General features: G+C 44.1%; 1 protein-coding gene across 2 annotated transcripts in view; it reads right to left on the minus strand.

The window, feature by feature from the left end:
• Positions 1 to 18,065, minus strand: part of atp2a3 (ATPase sarcoplasmic/endoplasmic reticulum Ca2+ transporting 3) — a 47,244-nt gene that overhangs the window by 15,722 nt on the left and 13,457 nt on the right. For both annotated transcript variants that reach the window (XM_061703491.1, XM_061703492.1), the window contains exons 3-8: positions 17,831 to 17,913; positions 13,439 to 13,543; positions 12,773 to 12,911; positions 4,488 to 4,568; positions 4,304 to 4,389; positions 2,768 to 3,232 (exon numbers count right to left, since the gene is read on the minus strand). In XM_061703491.1, coding sequence (XP_061559475.1) covers positions 2,768 to 3,232; positions 4,304 to 4,389; positions 4,488 to 4,568; positions 12,773 to 12,911; positions 13,439 to 13,543; positions 17,831 to 17,913 — 959 coding nt within the window. The remainder of the gene's footprint in view (positions 1 to 2,767; positions 3,233 to 4,303; positions 4,390 to 4,487; positions 4,569 to 12,772; positions 12,912 to 13,438; positions 13,544 to 17,830; positions 17,914 to 18,065) is intronic.

The following is an 18,065-nucleotide window of genomic DNA, read 5'->3' on the forward strand; positions in this document are numbered from 1 at the left end:
ATGTAACGCCTCATCAGTCACACACACACACACACACACACACACACACACACACACACACACACACACTTTTGTGCAACATAGATCAAGTCTAGGAAAATAGGACACTTAGAGACTCTTGCATTAATTAGTTTTAGTTAAGTTTCTTACTTTCTTGAATCTTCAGCCTAAAACCCCTACAATAGGTTCGGTAGCTTGATTGGCAAGGCACTTGTAATCCGAATTTGGCAATTGGTGCGCTGGCTGGGAATTGAAAAACCAGAGCATGTCGTGGATGTGTTTTTGGGCGGGGACGGGTCAACGTTCCTAAAAATTCCCCCCCCCCCCCCCCAAAAAAATACTAATAAATAAATTGCAACCTTTTGTATCTTGGTGAAAAGGTACAGTGTGTATTTTAAACTATAACACACTAAGTCACATCCCTTGGAAACTTGAGAAGAAAGCGATTGGTAAGTTTATTACGCAATACCGTAAAAGTGCAAAGAAATGCACAATTTCACTGTCGCCACACTACTTTTGTTATTTTCCTCTGTCAAAAGTGTATTTGATTGTTGTTACTTTTTTGTTGACACATTAAGAATACAGTTTTACTGGCGTGTTAAACGCGCAGTACGTTGTGGGTTAATTATTCATCCCGAAGTGCGCGGTCATAAATCGGTCACGGAGCATAAGGACTGACTCACTGAAGGATTTACAATAACTTAGCTGCAATAATATTTGCAACACCCGGAGTCCGGACCGCGAGCTGGTTGAACGCGCTTGCACGGCTGACGTCACGTCGTAAGGAAAAATGTTTTCTCGCTCTTCGCATCGAAATGATTGCGGTGGGAGCAATGGTGTGTGCGTGTTTGTGGGCGTGTCCAGTTGCCTTCGTGGACCACAGTCGTCATCCGATATTTATCTATCAATGAGCTAAGAGTCTTTAGAGAAGTGCACTGAGAATGGTGTGCTTGTTTCCATTTATTTCGGTTCACGTTGATGACATCATTCTGCGTACATGACCAAGTAACGGGTACGGTTAAGTGAGTGCTTTTTTTTTTGTACTCTGGATAAGTGATATTCCTGCCACTTGGCAGCTGCTGAAAGTAACTCCAAAGTGACTTTTTTTCCTCACTTGGTTACTTTTGAAATCAAGGAATCAGTAAAGTAACCAAGTTTCTTTTCAGCTCGAGAAATGATTAAAGTCGCTAACCAACTGACTTCCAGGTGAATACAAGCCTTGCATTCATGCCTTGAGGGTGTAATGAGCCTTTTATTGACACTGCAATCATGGCAGTTGTATTTGTTGTCGAACTGACGTACGTACTATTGAGCGAGAGTAGTTTCTCAAGACAAGACAAGAGCATCAACGTGTCAGAAAGACCGTGCTGGTTGAAATTGCAGCTCTGCCTCATGTTGCGGACAGACGGTATGAGTACGCGCCCTTGTTCCCCCGTCACGGAGTCTCGGGAGGGCCTTTAGGTGGACGCGGGGTCAATATTTGCCAACGTCAGCTGGGTTAAGTCTTCCTGTGCCCGGGACGGTTTAAAGGTTTGCGGTGAAGTCACTCCTTCACATCCGCCACGTTCGAGGGAACTCCCTGCAGCTACACACGCACACGCGCACGCACACACGCACACGCACCGCATGTGATCATGCAAGTGGGGGTATGTGTGTGGTCAGGCGCGTATACAACATGAAAAACATTTCTCTGCTGAGCTTGCAGGGTGTTTTACGGCCATAAAGAACATAGGCAAAGGAGCGGTTTGTGAATAAGCAAAACTGCTAATCACCCTCGTATAGCTTTTGCATTTTTGATGTGGGTCTAAATCTCATTATTGCTAAACCCAAGACAACCGGTGGCAAATCTACTGCCCCACTCGCTCGATTGCCCTTACTTTCAATGTACATTATTTTCCATTTAATGCAGCGTCATGATCCAAAATGAAACGTATGCATCTTCTCAAAATAGTTACAACGTAGTTTCTGTAATTCCTTAGAGTGCATTCGTCACATTGGATGAATTGGTTAAGGTCCTTTTGCGTTTGTGCATCATGGAAATAAATGATAAGCCATGAATGGAATGGTAACTGAAAGGTCAGCTCAAGATGAGGTTAAGCCCACAACGCAGGGGATCAAGGGATTTTCCCCCCCCCCCCCCCCCCGTACACAGAGCAGAAGGATTGTAAATGACAGTAAATTGGGAGGAGTCGAGTCATGACAGCACTGTGCAGTTATCTCCAACAATCCCAAAAGCTAATGTAAATCCTGCAAAACACGATGAGCACTTTGCGCGCCGACCAGCGAAGAAATAAAGATAAAGTACGCAGGGAAACAAGAAATCTGAACTGTGGCCACTTGTATGAATAATTTAGAATTCCCCACATGACCTCAGAGAAAACTTTTCCTCTCTATGTAATTGTATGACTGTCTATGTGGTATTGGCAAACATGAACCCGATTTTTTTTTTTTTTTTTAAATGGCATCTTGGGTGGATAATAATTATTGAGTGGATATTTCAAATGATCATAGTTTTGTTGCTGTGCTGGTCACTAAATGGAGTCTGACTTCCACGCAGGCCACGTGGGATCACTTCCCGCCGAGTGCAGCCGTGAATGTGTGTATTTATCCTTCGGAGCAAATCGAGGCATCCTATAGAGCCACTGAATATGATAAAGACACATGAGATAGTTGTCGGTTGTCAGTGAAAATGAGTTTGACACATTTGCTACGGCGTAACATCCCAAATCAATCAACCGCATATTTTGCAATTACAATTGGCACTTACTCTGCAAACGGACATTTGGTTGGTGGTGAGGGTCCCCGTCTTGTCAGAGCAGATGACAGAGGTGCAACCGAGGGTCTCCACGGAGGGCAGACTGCGCACGATGGCGTTCTTCTTGGCCATGCGACGGGTCCCGAGGGCCAGGCAGGTGGTGATGACGGCAGGCAGGCCTTCGGGGATGGCGGCCACAGCCAAGGCCACCGCTATCTTAAAGTAATAGATGGCTCCCCGCACCCAGGAGCCGCCGTGGACGGGGTCTCCGAAGTGGCCGATATTGATCACCCACACGGCCACGCAGATGAGGGAGATGACCTTGGAGAGCTGCTCGCCAAACTCGTCCAACTTCTGCTGCAGCGGCGTCTTATCTTGTTCCGTCGCCGCCATCTGATTGCGGATTTTGCCAATTTCGGTGGCGACGCCAGTCGCCACGACCACACCGATAGCCCGACCGGCCGCAATGTTGGTGCCCTACGGAAAATAACATCAACAGTGTTGATGGAAGGTTGACTTTTCCCCTCCTTTTAATCAATCAATCGGCCAGGAAATTCTTTGACCTGAATCGTAAGCATAAACGCATGCTTGTTCATGTAACAAGACACAAATTGCTTATTTGTGGTATTTGACATCATTCTGGAGTCACTGACTTGAATATTGGTTTACTTCACTCAATTAATGTATGAATAGTTGTCTGTCTCTAGACGTGCCCAGTTAGTGACTGGTGACCGGTCCAGGGTGTGGTGGGCCATCCACCCAAACCAGCGGTAGAGGAAATTGATTGACGGATGCCACCATTCTACCCATTTACAAACATCTTTGAAGGGGGGGGGGGGGGGGAGCTACAATCATGACGGACAGTTTCTCTTAAAGTGGAATTTAAAAAGGCCAAAAAGACAAACGAGCTTTCACACTGCCGCCGAGAGCGGAGTCAGGTGAGGGAACCGTTGCCAACGCCATCTACAGTCAGGGATCATTTCAGTCGACAGCTAATCCGAGTTGTTACTCATATGATGAAAGATCAATTATGAAGCGGTGTTCAAACGTGCATGACAAATCGTAACGCAAGAGTCGAATACTGTATGCACCGAAACCTACAACGACGAACACTGTAGAAAAAGCTATCCCTGGCGGGATAAGAGCGCAAAACGACCTGCTGAGCTACGCATCGAAGCGTCAGATTCACCACCGACGTGCTGGAAATATCACTTTTCTTCAAGTTCAGGCTTGTTCAACACGCGTGTAATGAATAGCGCTGAGTGGATTTTGACGTAGCAAGCCTTAATCCCACTTGAAGAGCAATGAGAACAAGTCGACGTCGACTGGGGGGGAGAACGAGAGCCGCGACTGGAGACGTAGCTGACAGATGCCGATGTCCTTTTCCCCCCCCCCCAATCGAGCCTTTCCAAATTGGAATCATTTCGACATTTTTGGACTGATAAGTCTCATATTATTTCATTACCGTCCTCCTTTTCTACACCGACACACAGAAGTTGGACTCGGAGCAGAGATTGCAATGGAAATAATTCAGGGGTTGGTGCTCACAGAAAACAACATGTTCTTCTTGTCTTGATTGACAGCTCTGGGGTCAGGAACTGGGTCAGTGTGTTTGATGATGGACACGGACTCCCCTGAAGAAAAGATTGCACGGGAGGAAATGCGTAAATTACAACAATCAATTCAAGATGCAGGCAAACGTAAATACAAACAATAACCGAGAAAATGTTACCTGTGAGGATGGATTGGTCCACTCTCAAGGTGGTGGACTTAATAGAGGTCACCCTGATGTCCGCCGGAACTTTGTCCCCGACTGAAATGAAAACGTCACTTATAAAAATGGAGTATACGGAATAGTTTGCAAGTTTTAGGCCAACGCAATAAACCACCACCAGGAACTTTTTTTATTTTATTTATTTATTTTTTTTTAGCATTTATTCGCATTTATGTATGACAGCAGACGGTAATTAAGTTCTAACAGGAAAAAGATGAACGACACTTCAAAACTCAGCGTGATGCAATATACTCGTCTTCTTTATCCATCCAACCATTTTCCAGACGGCTTATCCTCACTAGCGTCGCGGGCGTGCCGGAAGCCCGTCCCCCGTCTCTTCGGGCGAGAGGCGGGGTACGCCCTGAACCGGTCGCCAGCCAATCGCGGGGCACGTTTAAACAAACAACCATTCGCGCACACATTCACACCTACGGGCAACTTAGAGTCTTCAAAAATCAACCTACCACGCATGTTTTGGGGATGAGGGAGGAAACCGGAGTACCCGGAGAAAACCCACGCTGGCACGGGGGAGAGCATGCAAACTCCACACGGGCGGGGCCGGGATTTGAACTCGCGTCCTCAGAACTGTGAGGCAGATGTGCTAAGCAGTCGTTCACCGTGCCACCTTTGTCTTATATATATATGATAGACATTATTTTAGTTATTATTGTTGGTTTTTTTTTTTTTTTTTAGAAATCATCTCATTAATGAGCTGCCAGCGCTTCATAGCATTAATCACAACATTGACTTGATTGAGCCATCGTAAAATCTGTCTCGGAGGGGGTAAACAAAAGCCGCGAGAAAGAATACAAGAGCGACTGTTTCCGCCTCTCAGTGTGGCACCTACGGGAGATCGAGACAAAGCGAGAGAGGGCGGAGGGTGCAACGTGGGTTGTGTTTGTGTGGGAGACGGCCGCGGGCTTCAAGTTGGCCAAGGCCGGACTGGCCGAGGGCAGGAGAGAGAGAACGCCTACCCTCGTACCTCCTCTGCTCTACCAGACTCTTTTTCTTTCTGCAAGGCACCTTACCTTGGTCATGCTGTAAAACGGGCATTACTTTACAAACATAGCCTGCGAGTGGCTGTCAGAAAAATGTACCACATTTTCACAATCCAATTCTTTGCAATAGAATAGCAGCCTCTGAAATTCTTAAAAGGATAATGCTCAATAGATGGTGTCAAGCGGTAACAATGTAATTATATGGTCATTACTGTCGTCGCTAGTATATCACTGTTCGCTTTTTGCAGGTTCAGTGCATTGCATGTTTACCTTTTTTTGTTTTTTAATTATTATTTGATCTTTAATTCTAATCATATCGCAGATTATTCGTTAAAATACCGAATTACATTCAATTTCACAGATACTACGGTGTTGCAAATGAGGAGGGCAACCAACCCCGAGTGGACAAAACTCATACTCGCTCCTCACATGCATATATTGTGGTATTGTATGAAGCTTTAAAATCTAGACGAATCATAAAAATCAATATTACGGTTGCTATGGAATATAACCCCTGCGATGAACAAGGGATTACGGTATTTGAATTCTATTTTTACTGTATTGAACTATGTAGTTAAATGACTTTTTCTAACTCGGGACACTCTTTCCACGACTATATGGCATTCCTTTCTGCGCACTAGTAGAACGACCAGAGGACACGAGTAGACGAACTGCATTTTACCAGCGAGACAAAACTGCGCACTAGTTTACATCAGTACACTACTAGTACTAGTAGTTTAAACACAATTTTAAAACGTCACTCGTAGTAATAGCAGAACACGACTGTCAACTAGTGCCCAGTTTTGCCTCACTAGGAAAATGCAGTTGTTCTCCTAGTGTGCTGATACTCGTACAGTACAATTCAGCACATGACTAGGATCTTGAATAAACGCGCAAATGGGTGACCGTAGCCCTCCGCATCGCCACCACACGCAAACTACACCCACAATTGCAAGCAATGTAGAATAAATATACGTCATTGACTTTGTGAACTCCAACTGAAGATCGTCATCTTTGTAATCACAAAACGTCCGAGACGGATCTCGCGGTCTTTTGGTGAGATCATTCAGGTGTACCCAATGACGTGTCCAATGAAAGCGTCTGCAGAAAAGCAATTCGCAATTCGGCGAGTGGGGCTTGCCCTCCGCATTCGACACAAGTGGACTGTCAGAATCGAACTCTTGCATAATAAATTGGCAGACTAAATGTGACTTGTGACAGGGAAAAGCCCAGTGCGGGTTTCCATCGCTTCAGACCTTCTGTAAACTCTCACACAGTCCTGACGCCGAGACCACTGCCGTCACTCCATTCAAAACCTCAAGGAAAGTTCCAGCGGAGGCGCAAAACGCAAGTGTGTCATAACGGCGGTCAGCATCGCCAGCGACGTACCTAACGAGAGGGCAAGTACCCTGCAGGGGTGGAAACTTATGTAAATATATTTATTGTACTGCATTTTCGCTCCTGTGAGGGCCTTCGTGGTAAAATAGTGTCCTTTTCCAACACCTCCATACAGTTGATTTTACCCTCCTCACTTCACGTTCCAGTGGAACCGCCTCCGGGTAATCTGAGGTCAAGGAAAAGCCTGCAAGTTCAATGAAGTCGAGGAGGATACAGATTTATTTTCTTTGTCAACGCACCGATTTACGCGAGAGGGGCTTCACACGGGACGGCGCCTTCGGGCAGAAGTGCGCAGATATCTTCTTACTGAATGCATCAGACTTTTTAAACTCCGTTCAGTGCACGAGATACGACACACACCGCTGCACAGGTTCGAAAAATGCGGACAAATGGTCGTGAAAAAAATGAAATAAAATAAAAAATTCTCCTCCAAATTCTAAGGCTCCAAAGCTCGTAAAAGTTGGAATTCAACAATACATGATGCCTATTACGATATAAAACACTCATACTCGAACACCCTAGAGAATCTCATTAGACCATTGTTGAAAGCATACATTTCTTTTATCATCATTACATTTTCATGTAAATATTTTACATTTTTTTCCATCGTAACCACAACGTTAGGAAGAATATCATATTTTTCCCAACTTATATGTATATTGACTTCTTGTATACCTTCATGGATGTGGATGTAAGAAGAGGCATACACCTAAAAGACCGCAAATTTGCCGCTCGGGACTTTGGAGGATTTACGACGGCGATACGACGCTGTGTAGGACTGCTGAGACAGTTCGACACAGCGGTCATCGAATCGGTCCCGTGTTCTTCCATCGCAGTCTGGTTCGGCGCCGCAACAAAAAAGGACAAACTCCGACTGCGACGGACAATCAAAACTGCTGAAAGGATTGTCGGTACCCCCCTACCCACCGTTGAGGACTTGCACGCTGCCAGAACCAAGACAAGGGCGTGCAAAATCCTCTCGGACCCTCCGCGCCCCGGTCACCGGCTCTTCCGGCTCCTTCCCTCAGGTAGGCGCTACCGATCAACGCAAACTAGAACTAGTAGACATTCCGACAGCTTCTTCCCTCTTGCGATCAACTTCTTAAACAACTAACCTATAATTCCATGACAATAAGATGGCAATTTTCTGACTTGAGTTCGTGGTCACATTTCTGTGGGGCCAATGATGTATTACTCGTGCACTCACTGTAGTGGTCTCGCCACGCTGCACTATTTGCATATACTGGCCACTCGTGCCAGAGTAGCATCTGCTCCATTTGCACACGGATCGAGGAGTATCTGCAACATTCGCACAACCGACATTGTCCCAGATGATCGCGCTACTCGTCACTTTAAACCGCATACGCTCCTTGAAGTCTCGGCGCCCTTTGCGCAATGGTCATTGCGCCGGACTATTGCAATATTAGTCGTTCGAACTGCTCTAAGTGCTAGAGGACTCTGCATCTTTTTGCACAATTGTTTTTTGTCAATGTCTTTATGTCCCCAAAGTGTTCTGTCAATTGACCGTCTGTCGTACTAGAGCGGCTCCAACGACCGGAGACAAATTCCTTGTGTGTTTTGGACATACTTGGCAAATCAAGATGATTCTGATTCTGATACCAAGCTGTACACTGACTACTTTACAATGTAGCAAAGTGTCATTTGTTCGGTGTTGTCCCTCGAACAGATTTCGTAAAACACAGTGGAACCTTGATTTAAATGGACACCAATTTAACGGACTTCAGATTTAACAGATAACACAGAGAAAACAGTGTCCAACGACACTCCGACTTGATTCACCGATCTTAAATATTTAAACAATCATCAATTAATTATACTTTTTTTTTATCCATCAATCCATCTTCTGTACAGCTTGTCCTCATTTGGGTTGGTCAGGAGAGTGAGCTGGAGTCTATAGCAGCTGACTTTGTGTGAGAGGGGGTGGGGGGGTCGACCCTGGGCAGGTCACCAGTCACTCCCAAGACACAAAAACAACCATCCAACACCTATTGACAAACTAGAGTTTTCAATCAACCAAACATGCATGTTTTTTGGGAATCTGGGAGGAAGCCAGAGTACACGACTTACGATAAAAGACAAAATACATTTCATTTCTCGACCCAGAAACCTCACTTCTCCCTTTTCTGTTGAGATACAATACTAGAAGTCTCGTCTCGCATTTAGGCTAATGAGGGAGGCAAAAAGATGAGACACAACTCTCAACAAAAATAAACATACCCCTAAAACAATCCCTCTCTGACTGAGCATTTTTTGCGCAGGATTTTATTTACACAGCTCCTTTTCTGATTATTATTATACAACCCCAATTCCAATGACGTCGGGACTCGGTGTTCAACATAAATAAAAACTGAATACAATGATTTGCAAATCATGTTCGACCTATATTTAATTGAATACACGACAGAGGCAAGATATTTCATGTTCAAACTGATCAACTTTATTGTTTTTAGCAAATAATCATGAACTTAGAATTTTATGGCTGCAACACGTTCCAAAAAAGCTGGGACAGGTGGCAAAAAAAGTCTCAGAAAGTTGAGGTGGGTGCCATGATTGGGTAGAAAAGGAGCTTCCCTGAATTGCTCAGTCTTTCACAAGCAAAGACGGGGCGAGGTTCACCTCTTTGTGAACAGGTGCGTGAGAAAATAGTCGAACAGTTTAAGGACAATGTTCCTCAACGTACAATTGCAAGGAATTGAGGGATTTCATCATCTACAGTCCGTAATATCATCAAAAGGTTCAGAGAAGCTGAAGAAATCACCGCATGTAAGCGGCAAGGCCGAAATCCAACATTGAATGCCCGCGACCTTCGATCCCTCGGGCGGCACTGCATCAAAAACCGACATCAATGTGTAAAGGGTATCACCGCATGGGCTCAGGAACACTTCAGAAAACCAATGTCAGTAAATTCAGTTCGGCGCTACATCCGTAAGTGCAACTTGAAACTCTACTATGCAAAGCAAAAGCCATTTATCAACAACACCCAGAAACGCCGCCGGCTTCTCTGTGCTCGAGATCATCTAAGATGGACTGACGCAAAGTGGAAAAGTGTTCTGCGGTCCGACGAGTCCACAATTCAAATTGTTTTTGGAAATTGTGGACGTCGTGTTCTCCGGGCCAAAGAGGAAAAGAACCATCCGGACTGTTATGGACGCAAAGTTCAAAAGCCAGCATCTGTGATGGTATGGGGCTGTGTTAGTGCCAATGGCACGGGTAACTTACACATCTGTGAAGGCACCATTCATGCTGAAATGTACATACAGGTTTTGGAGAAACACATGCTGCCATCCAAGCGACGTCTTTTTCACGGACGCCCCTGCTTATTTCAGCAAGACAATGCCAAACCACATTCTGCACGTGTTACAACAGTGTGGCTTCGTAGTAAAAGAGCCCGAGAACTAGACTGGCCCGCCTGCAGTCCAGACCGGTCTCCCATGGAAAATGCATGGCGCATTATGAAGCGTAAAATACGACAACGGAGACCCCGGACTGTTGAGCGGCTGAAGCTGTACATCGAGCGAAAATGGAAAAGAATTCCACCTACAAAGCTTCAACAATGAGTGTCCTCAGTTCCCAAACGTTTATTGAATGTTGTTCAAAGAAAAGGTGAAGGGACACAGTGGTCAACGCGACCCAGTCCCAGCTTTTTTGGAAGGTGTCAAAAAAAAATTCTAAGTTCATTATTATTTGCTAAAAACAATCAAGTTTATCCGTTCGAACATTACACATCTTCTCTTTGTAGTGCATTGAATTAAATATAGGTTGAACATGATTTGCAAATCATTGTATTCGGTTTTCATTTTTGTTGAACACAACATCCCAACTTCATTGGAGTTGCGGTTGTACATGCAAATGTACCTGGACCTAATAGAGTGTCCAGAGAGCGCATAAAAACAATGATATAACTAACGAGGTTTAACTTGCAACCAGTGCTATTGTGGCATGACTTGTGCAAACAGCAGATATATTTGTCCAAGGACCACAGCAGCATCCAGGTTGCAAAACACCACAACTCCTCATGAACTCCAGTGTCACAGATGGGAGCAAAAAGAGAGCATGGGTCGTTGTCAAGGCGATGGTGTGGCGTTGACAGTGACTAAGAAGGTAGCGGTGGCGGTAGACGGGGACTGAGCCGGGTAGTTCTGATGCTTCGCGACGTGCGTGAGCTTGTCTGTGGGCTCTTGTTGTGTACACACGCGTGTGCGAAGGGACACACCGGCCGCAACAAGCCCAAATTCCAAAGTATTATCGCTCACAGCGTCACAAACACTCAAAAGGGAAGTGTGCAGTATTTGCCATTTATCCACAATGGTTATGTCAACGAGATGAATCTATGAATTGTGACAAACTAATTAAGTGAAGAAGTTTTAAATGTCTACAATTTCACATGCGAATGCAGTCGACTGGCATTTTTTTTTTATTTATTCTTTTTTTTTTTTTTTTTAAACTTGAATTTTCCGTGCACATTGTATGCCAATTTTGACTGAGGCCAAGAATATCATCATAATAATAGTAACAGATGTTTTTCAAAATGTATTAAGAAGAGGTTCTTACATGAAAAACATGGATGATTAATCCTTAATCAATGTTTCAGAGAAAACCCTAACCCTAAACCCTCACCCTATATATTTTTATTTGCTGCATTGCAGGTACTTCTTTTTTCTGGAGCCGATCTCACACCTGTGCGGTGTCAAGACGCCCCCTTGCCTGACTTCTGTTTCGTCTGTATGTTTATTTCTATGCCGTTTTTTTCTTTCACCGTTTTGAGATTCCCCCAAAGACCCTTTGAAAGCCCAACGGGTGCATGTTTGGACAGGAACCTGTGCAAATGGGGGGGGGGGGGCAGACAGTTCTCGCGACTGTTTCAAGCTCCCTCTTGAACATTGTTACCACGAGCCCATGAAAAAAATACACACACTGTGGAATGTACAGTTTCACATTTTTAAAATTAGCACCATGACCACCATTTTCCTTTATTTAAAACACTTTGCAAAATCTACAATCCCTTTTAGTACACGTGGGTACATTTTTTCTTTATTTATTCATTTAATTGTCATATTTGTGTATTTTGGGTCACTTTAAGATAAGTCATCTATCACATTTCAGCATGAAAGATAGACATTTAGGGTATCTGTATTGCTGTCAAATGTCAAAACGGATCCCATTTGACCTACACAGTATGTAAGGACTAAACCCGAAATCGAGCCATCACTTTTTTTTGGGTCTTGCCCTGGAATCGCTCCTCGAGGTCTTTCCCACAAATTCTATCAGATGAATCACGAGCTGTGCCGTGCCGACGGATTACGCTCCCAAAAGCACAAACGCTGAGGGTGAAGCCCTTGCGTTAATGGTAGGAGGCCACACGCTTGCACTTTAAGTCGCTGAAACCGGAAGGACAGCGGGACTATTTTTAGACTGGGCTGCCCACACACGGGCGAGTTTATAGCGACGGAGGAGTACGTGTTCGCTGTGTGAGCGTGTGGTACGCGTGAAGACCTGACAAAACATCCAGGTGGTGAGACTGAGACTATGGAAAGCAAAGGGAAGTGGAAAGTTAAACTGGGCCTTAGACGCAGGGGAAGACCACAACCACTTACACAGAAACACACGTAAATGCACAATTGGACCGTAGTCCTGGCACCTGCAAATCCAGGGAAAAGACCGTTATGTAATCTAGTTGTGTGATATTCCGACCATATTTCCAGACTCATAAATGGGCATCAAAGGGTGTGGGACTAGATGTTTCTGTGCGAGCTCCTGGGAGCAAAAGGCACACCCGCACCCCAGAAGGATAAATGAGCCGACCCAAGCGTTCGGTGGCGTACTCACCTGCCACCTCGACTATGTCTCCTGGAACGATGTCCCTGGCTTTGATTCTCTGCACGGCTTTCCGGTTCATGCGGTACACCTTTCCCATCTCGGGCTCATACTCTTTAAGTGCCTCGATGGCATTCTCGGCATTTCGCTCCTGGTTCAAAAAAAAGAGGAGTCGGGTGATAGAAGAAGTGAAGTCAGTGCCGATGCTCCAAGTGATGGATTTGACTCAAAAGTGAAAGTGTATTTCCGAAACTTTTTCGGATCAAGACCCAATTGAGAAAATGGCTTCCTCCAAATTTACTGAAATACAGTTTATATTAAGTATTGCCGTAACGTTGGCCTATACATAAAACGAAAGAGAAACAACACAACAGACATGAATTTACAACAACAAACATGAATCCCAAAACCCAACACACGGTTTGGTTGCTTGATGACAAATAAAATAACAGTATTATGCCCATTTCTACCTTCATAAGGTCTGGAACATTTCTTTGTATTTCAAGTGGGTGGGCCTGATACTTGGCCTAAGGTTGCTTTCAGTGGCAACAGCCAAATCGCCTTACAATGTGCTTGTTCTAATACTTCTACATGTGGCGCCAACATGATTGGACTGCATCAGTAGCCACCGCTTCACTCTCGTTACCTTTAGAGAGGAGAGAAGCAAGCGTATCTCACCTGCCAGACACCAATAACGGCGTTCGCGATGAGAATGAGGAGGATGACGACAGGCTCGACAAAGGCGGTGGCGGTCTCCTCCCCCTCCTCAAACAGAGCCAACACCTAGACGAACATACGGGACACAGAATCGGAGCGTTCTCATCATACAGCTGATACTTAAGTAGTTGTGTTGTTGTTGTTGTTTCAGAGGGGAAAATGTCCTCACAGGAGGATAGAGTTGACGCGGCCATGGAAATGTCATTTGCGTAGAACGGCTGTGGCTCGAGCGAGATGGAGTCATACAGTGGGGGCGGAAAGTTCTCAGACCCTCCTAAATTGTTCACTCGTTCTTATATGGCAGCCGTTTGTTAAAATCATTGAAGTTTCCTGTAGGAAATAAGATTCTCTGGTCTGATGAGACCAAGATAGAACGTTTGGGCCTTAATTCCAAGTGGCACGTGTGGAGAAAACCAGGCACTGCTTATCACCTGTCCAATAAAGTCCCAACAGCGAATGCATCGTGCATATGAATCGGTTTGGACGATGTGTATAAAATATCTTCTGAACAAGCAATATTCAGAAAACGACAAATTTAAATTTCCAATCAAAATAAATAAGATACACATACAAAAAGTCTTTTCGTTTGACTTGGTAATTTATCATCAGGAAGTAGAACAACACCTGTAGGTGGCTACAGCAAACTAGTTTCTTTCCATACTTATTTGATTTCCTGGTCATCGCTCATATGAGCATACATCGAGGTCGAATTGTAATCCAAGCAATGGTAACTTTTTTTCCCCCTTTTATGTCCTAGCTAAATAAAATGACTAAAGAATCGAGTATTATTGTAATGTGATAGTATTTACACGTGCTTGCTACCTTGGGAACGCTAAAAAACACAAAGCTGCCATTATTTTGTCATCAAATCCTAATTTCAAATTCATATTTAGCGCAGCCATTCGTAAGTTTTTCCACATGCCCCACGGAAAATAAGGATCTGTGTTACGTGATATCTTTAGCTGAGAGCAGTCAATAAAGTCAAATTCGGAAGAACTCCGCTAAGCCAGCATTTGAATGGAAGGAAAAAGACCACATGCTTGTTTTTCCTACAGTAAATAAAGTTAATGAATGCAAACAATTCAGACGGCAACACAGTGAGTAAAGAACATGGACCATTTCTGAAATCCATCTGGAAATGCCAGTCTTTTATTTCGCACTGTATGCATGTCAACGCAATCTCAACAACGCGGCACTAATTTAGCGAAAACCTACGTTTCTCGACTTCGCGATGAGTCGTCACGCGGTCAAGTTTCGTCGGAGTGAAGTTTGTTGCAGGGGTTTTGGTCCAATGCCGCATAAGATTAAATCACGCAGAAGTAGCATTGTGTCTTGTGTCTCGCCTGGGAAATACAATCGAATCTAAACTTTGAATTGTTTTCTTCAATACTGTCCAACCCGTTCATTCGCTCGGACATGACATGACAGCCAGACAGTTTATTTTTTTTTGTAGTATTCAAATTTCTTGAGATTGTGAATTAGTTTTGTTAGCTGTAAGGTGAATGATATGAAAAAATATATATATACCTTATAATGTACACTTTTTGTGCCCAGTATGCACAAAAGATTATCCTGCATTTTAGGGACAAAAGAAGATTTGTTTTTCGCAATTGTTCAAGATAACCTTCTTTGCCATATCAATGAAAACCATGTTTCAGTCACGTCTCCGCGTTGACTTTTGGAGGTTAGCATGATGATGACAAAATCCAATAATTCTGGACAAAAAAAAAAAAAAAAAAAAAAGAATTCACCATCCATACAGAAAGATTCATAGTCTCTATTCATAACGTGTTGCTATTTTCTTGATATGGATGAAACAGAATGTGATAATGAAAGTGATAATATACTGTACCAGTATTGACCAGCAGGATAATACCGAGACTCCTCCTCTTTTATGGTAATACCTTAGCATCCAGACGCAACTAAAGCCTAACTTTGTTCTGACTTTGCTCTCATCGCATTCCAAAATGTTTTTTTTTTTTTTTTTTTTTTTTTTTATGTCGCGAGTCGCCAGACGTGTGACAAATGGAAAACAGCTCGTTGCATCCTGGGTCCCTCGTGCGCTGGCCAGCTGCAGGAATCAAGTTGATTTCAAAAGGTCATCGGAATGCCTCATTGACAAACAATTACAAGCGGAGAGCAAATCTGCCATTTGTTAGTGAAATTGTCCAGCCATTTACAACTCCCAAAGTTCCCGGCAAAAAAAGAATGGCCTTGACATTTTAGGCCCCATTACACTACAATTACTGCAGCACTTTACACAGCTGATTGACTCAAACTCCCATCTGCCCTTCATCATTGTCCAAAAGGGTTTCTGAAGTCTTTGGGCCTGATTCAGTCCAATCCCAAATCGTGGGCGATAAATTACGCCTTCGCTCAGATTGCGCACGCGGTTTACTTATATTGTGACCTAAGACTAAGATCCCAAATAAACTCACTGACTCTGAAAGAGTTGTTACATTGTTGTGTGCATTGCAAGGCTGCAAAACTAAACCATGGGCGAACAGTTGAAATGATCCAGGCAAACTACATCAGCTCAACGATGTTTTTCCTCCTCCTTTCGTGGTGCATTCAAGTAGCGCTTCGGACAACGCAGTAAGTTCTCTTGGGATGACTGAGTTATTTGTATCCCCGAGGCCACTTTATTAGGGAATCGTACACCGACTTGCGATTTTGCTCACCAAACATCCCCCCGCAGCTTGCACCCCTTATTTAAAAGAGGGTCTTGCGCCTGAGGTCGCGCTGATGATTGTCATTAAGTTTGGCCACTGCTGTTTATTCTGGCATGAAGCAGCAACAGTCACAGGAGACGTAGCTTTGACTAGTATGACAATGTTTGCCTTTTAAAAAGGATCATTGCAAACTATTTTTGCTCGTCTTGCTACCTTAATGAAGATTTCCCAATAGGATATATATATATATATATATATATATATATATATATATATATATATATATATCAGCCTTTTTATATCTGGTTTGTGCAAAGCCTGGGGGATTAAAAAAAAAACAGAAAAGAACACACTCCTGGGACTGTTTCGGGCAAAGTTCCCTTGTGTCTCTGATGTTGGGTAGTAACCACTAAAGTGTGAAAAGGTAACAGAGATGATATTTATTCAATGTTGATTTGGTTTCATATTTCTGCTTCCACTTTTGTGTGTGCGTGTGTGTGAATAGGAGGTCAAGGCAAGTGTTATTCAATGGGCGCTGCAAGTGAGGAGAGATGAAATACAGCCGCTTTCCATTGGATGACAGAGTAGCGAATAGCAAAGAGTGTGTCACGACACCCTGAGCCCAGTCGATAGCAAATCATTCCGCTTCATTTAGGGGCTCATGACAGAGATTGGATGGCGACAATGGGAGCGCTCTCAGGAAGAACCTTTTACAAAAACACATTACACAGTCTGCACACAATTCAGACAACCATTTGAAGAGCCAGCCCCCAACTCTCAAGATAAACCCAGTTGATAACTCAGCAGAACATTTGATTTGTCTGTCACTTGACCTTGTAGGAGACTTTTTATGGAAAACTGACTTTTTGAATTGCTTGTGTACAAATAGTTGCGTCTCTGGACCGGGGCTCATTTGCATAAGACAGAACTGACCCCAAAAGCAGTTGACTTCTCCATGAATGTTAAAATCGAGGCTACGCAAGCTGTAAGTAAGAATTGTTGGAGTATTTTGGCCAAAGAATGGCAGAGAAAGAAAAGGAGGCAAAGCTAATTAGTGTGACATGTCATCTATTGATAAATGTAAAGTAGTCTCGGGTGTGTAATGAGTTGCAGCTCGCCCACTTTAACCAGCGTATTTACAGAGAAAACGTCATCTAAGAGCACATACGAGGAAAAGCGAGCTTTTCCAACCCGCACTTGGAGCTGTTCGAGGGCATATTGTGTCATATGCGTTTTTAGAGCCATTTTCCCCGTTTCAGAAATAGCAAAAGCAATTCCATTCCAAAACACCAGAGACATGCTGTAATAGATGGAAAAGAAAAAAAAAAAAAGAAAAAAATGAATACGTATTCAGGCTTCCCCGCTCCGCGCCGCTCCTACCTTCACTGCAAACGGGGGGGGGGGGGGGGGGGTCACAATTTCAGGCGCTGCAGTGGGGGGAGTTTTGATGGATAGTTATGTTCCCAAGTGGGCTCTCCCCGTTCCCCTCACTAAAACGGTAGCAACACTGCACGGAAAAAGCTTTCGTGCACAATTTGCCGCAGCAACTGTGTGAGTGGCTGCTGCTCTCTAATGAGAAGAAAGCCGATGTTCGGTGTGCATTTCCAGCCCGACCGCCGGTCGGAGTATCATTATTTCAAAAGGGAGGCGAAAGACGCTCGCTGAGCCGAGTGCTACTTACAAAGGAGACACAGGCGGCAAGGAGCAGGATCCTGACGAGAAGGTTTTCAAACTGCTCCAGCACCAGTTCCCACAGGGACTTTCCTGTAAGATGCCCAAACACACACACGCACTTTTCTGTGACGAGTCAGAGTTGAAAAGACTTCAGGGTGGAAATGATGTGCAACATCTACTTTCCTAACACCTACAAGCAGCAGAATGAATAATGATCTGTATTGAGCAGCGTGTCCATCTGT

The sequence above is a fragment of the Phycodurus eques genome, chromosome 17 (genome assembly GCF_024500275.1).
Source record: "Phycodurus eques isolate BA_2022a chromosome 17, UOR_Pequ_1.1, whole genome shotgun sequence".
NCBI lineage: Eukaryota > Metazoa > Chordata > Actinopteri > Syngnathiformes > Syngnathidae > Phycodurus > Phycodurus eques.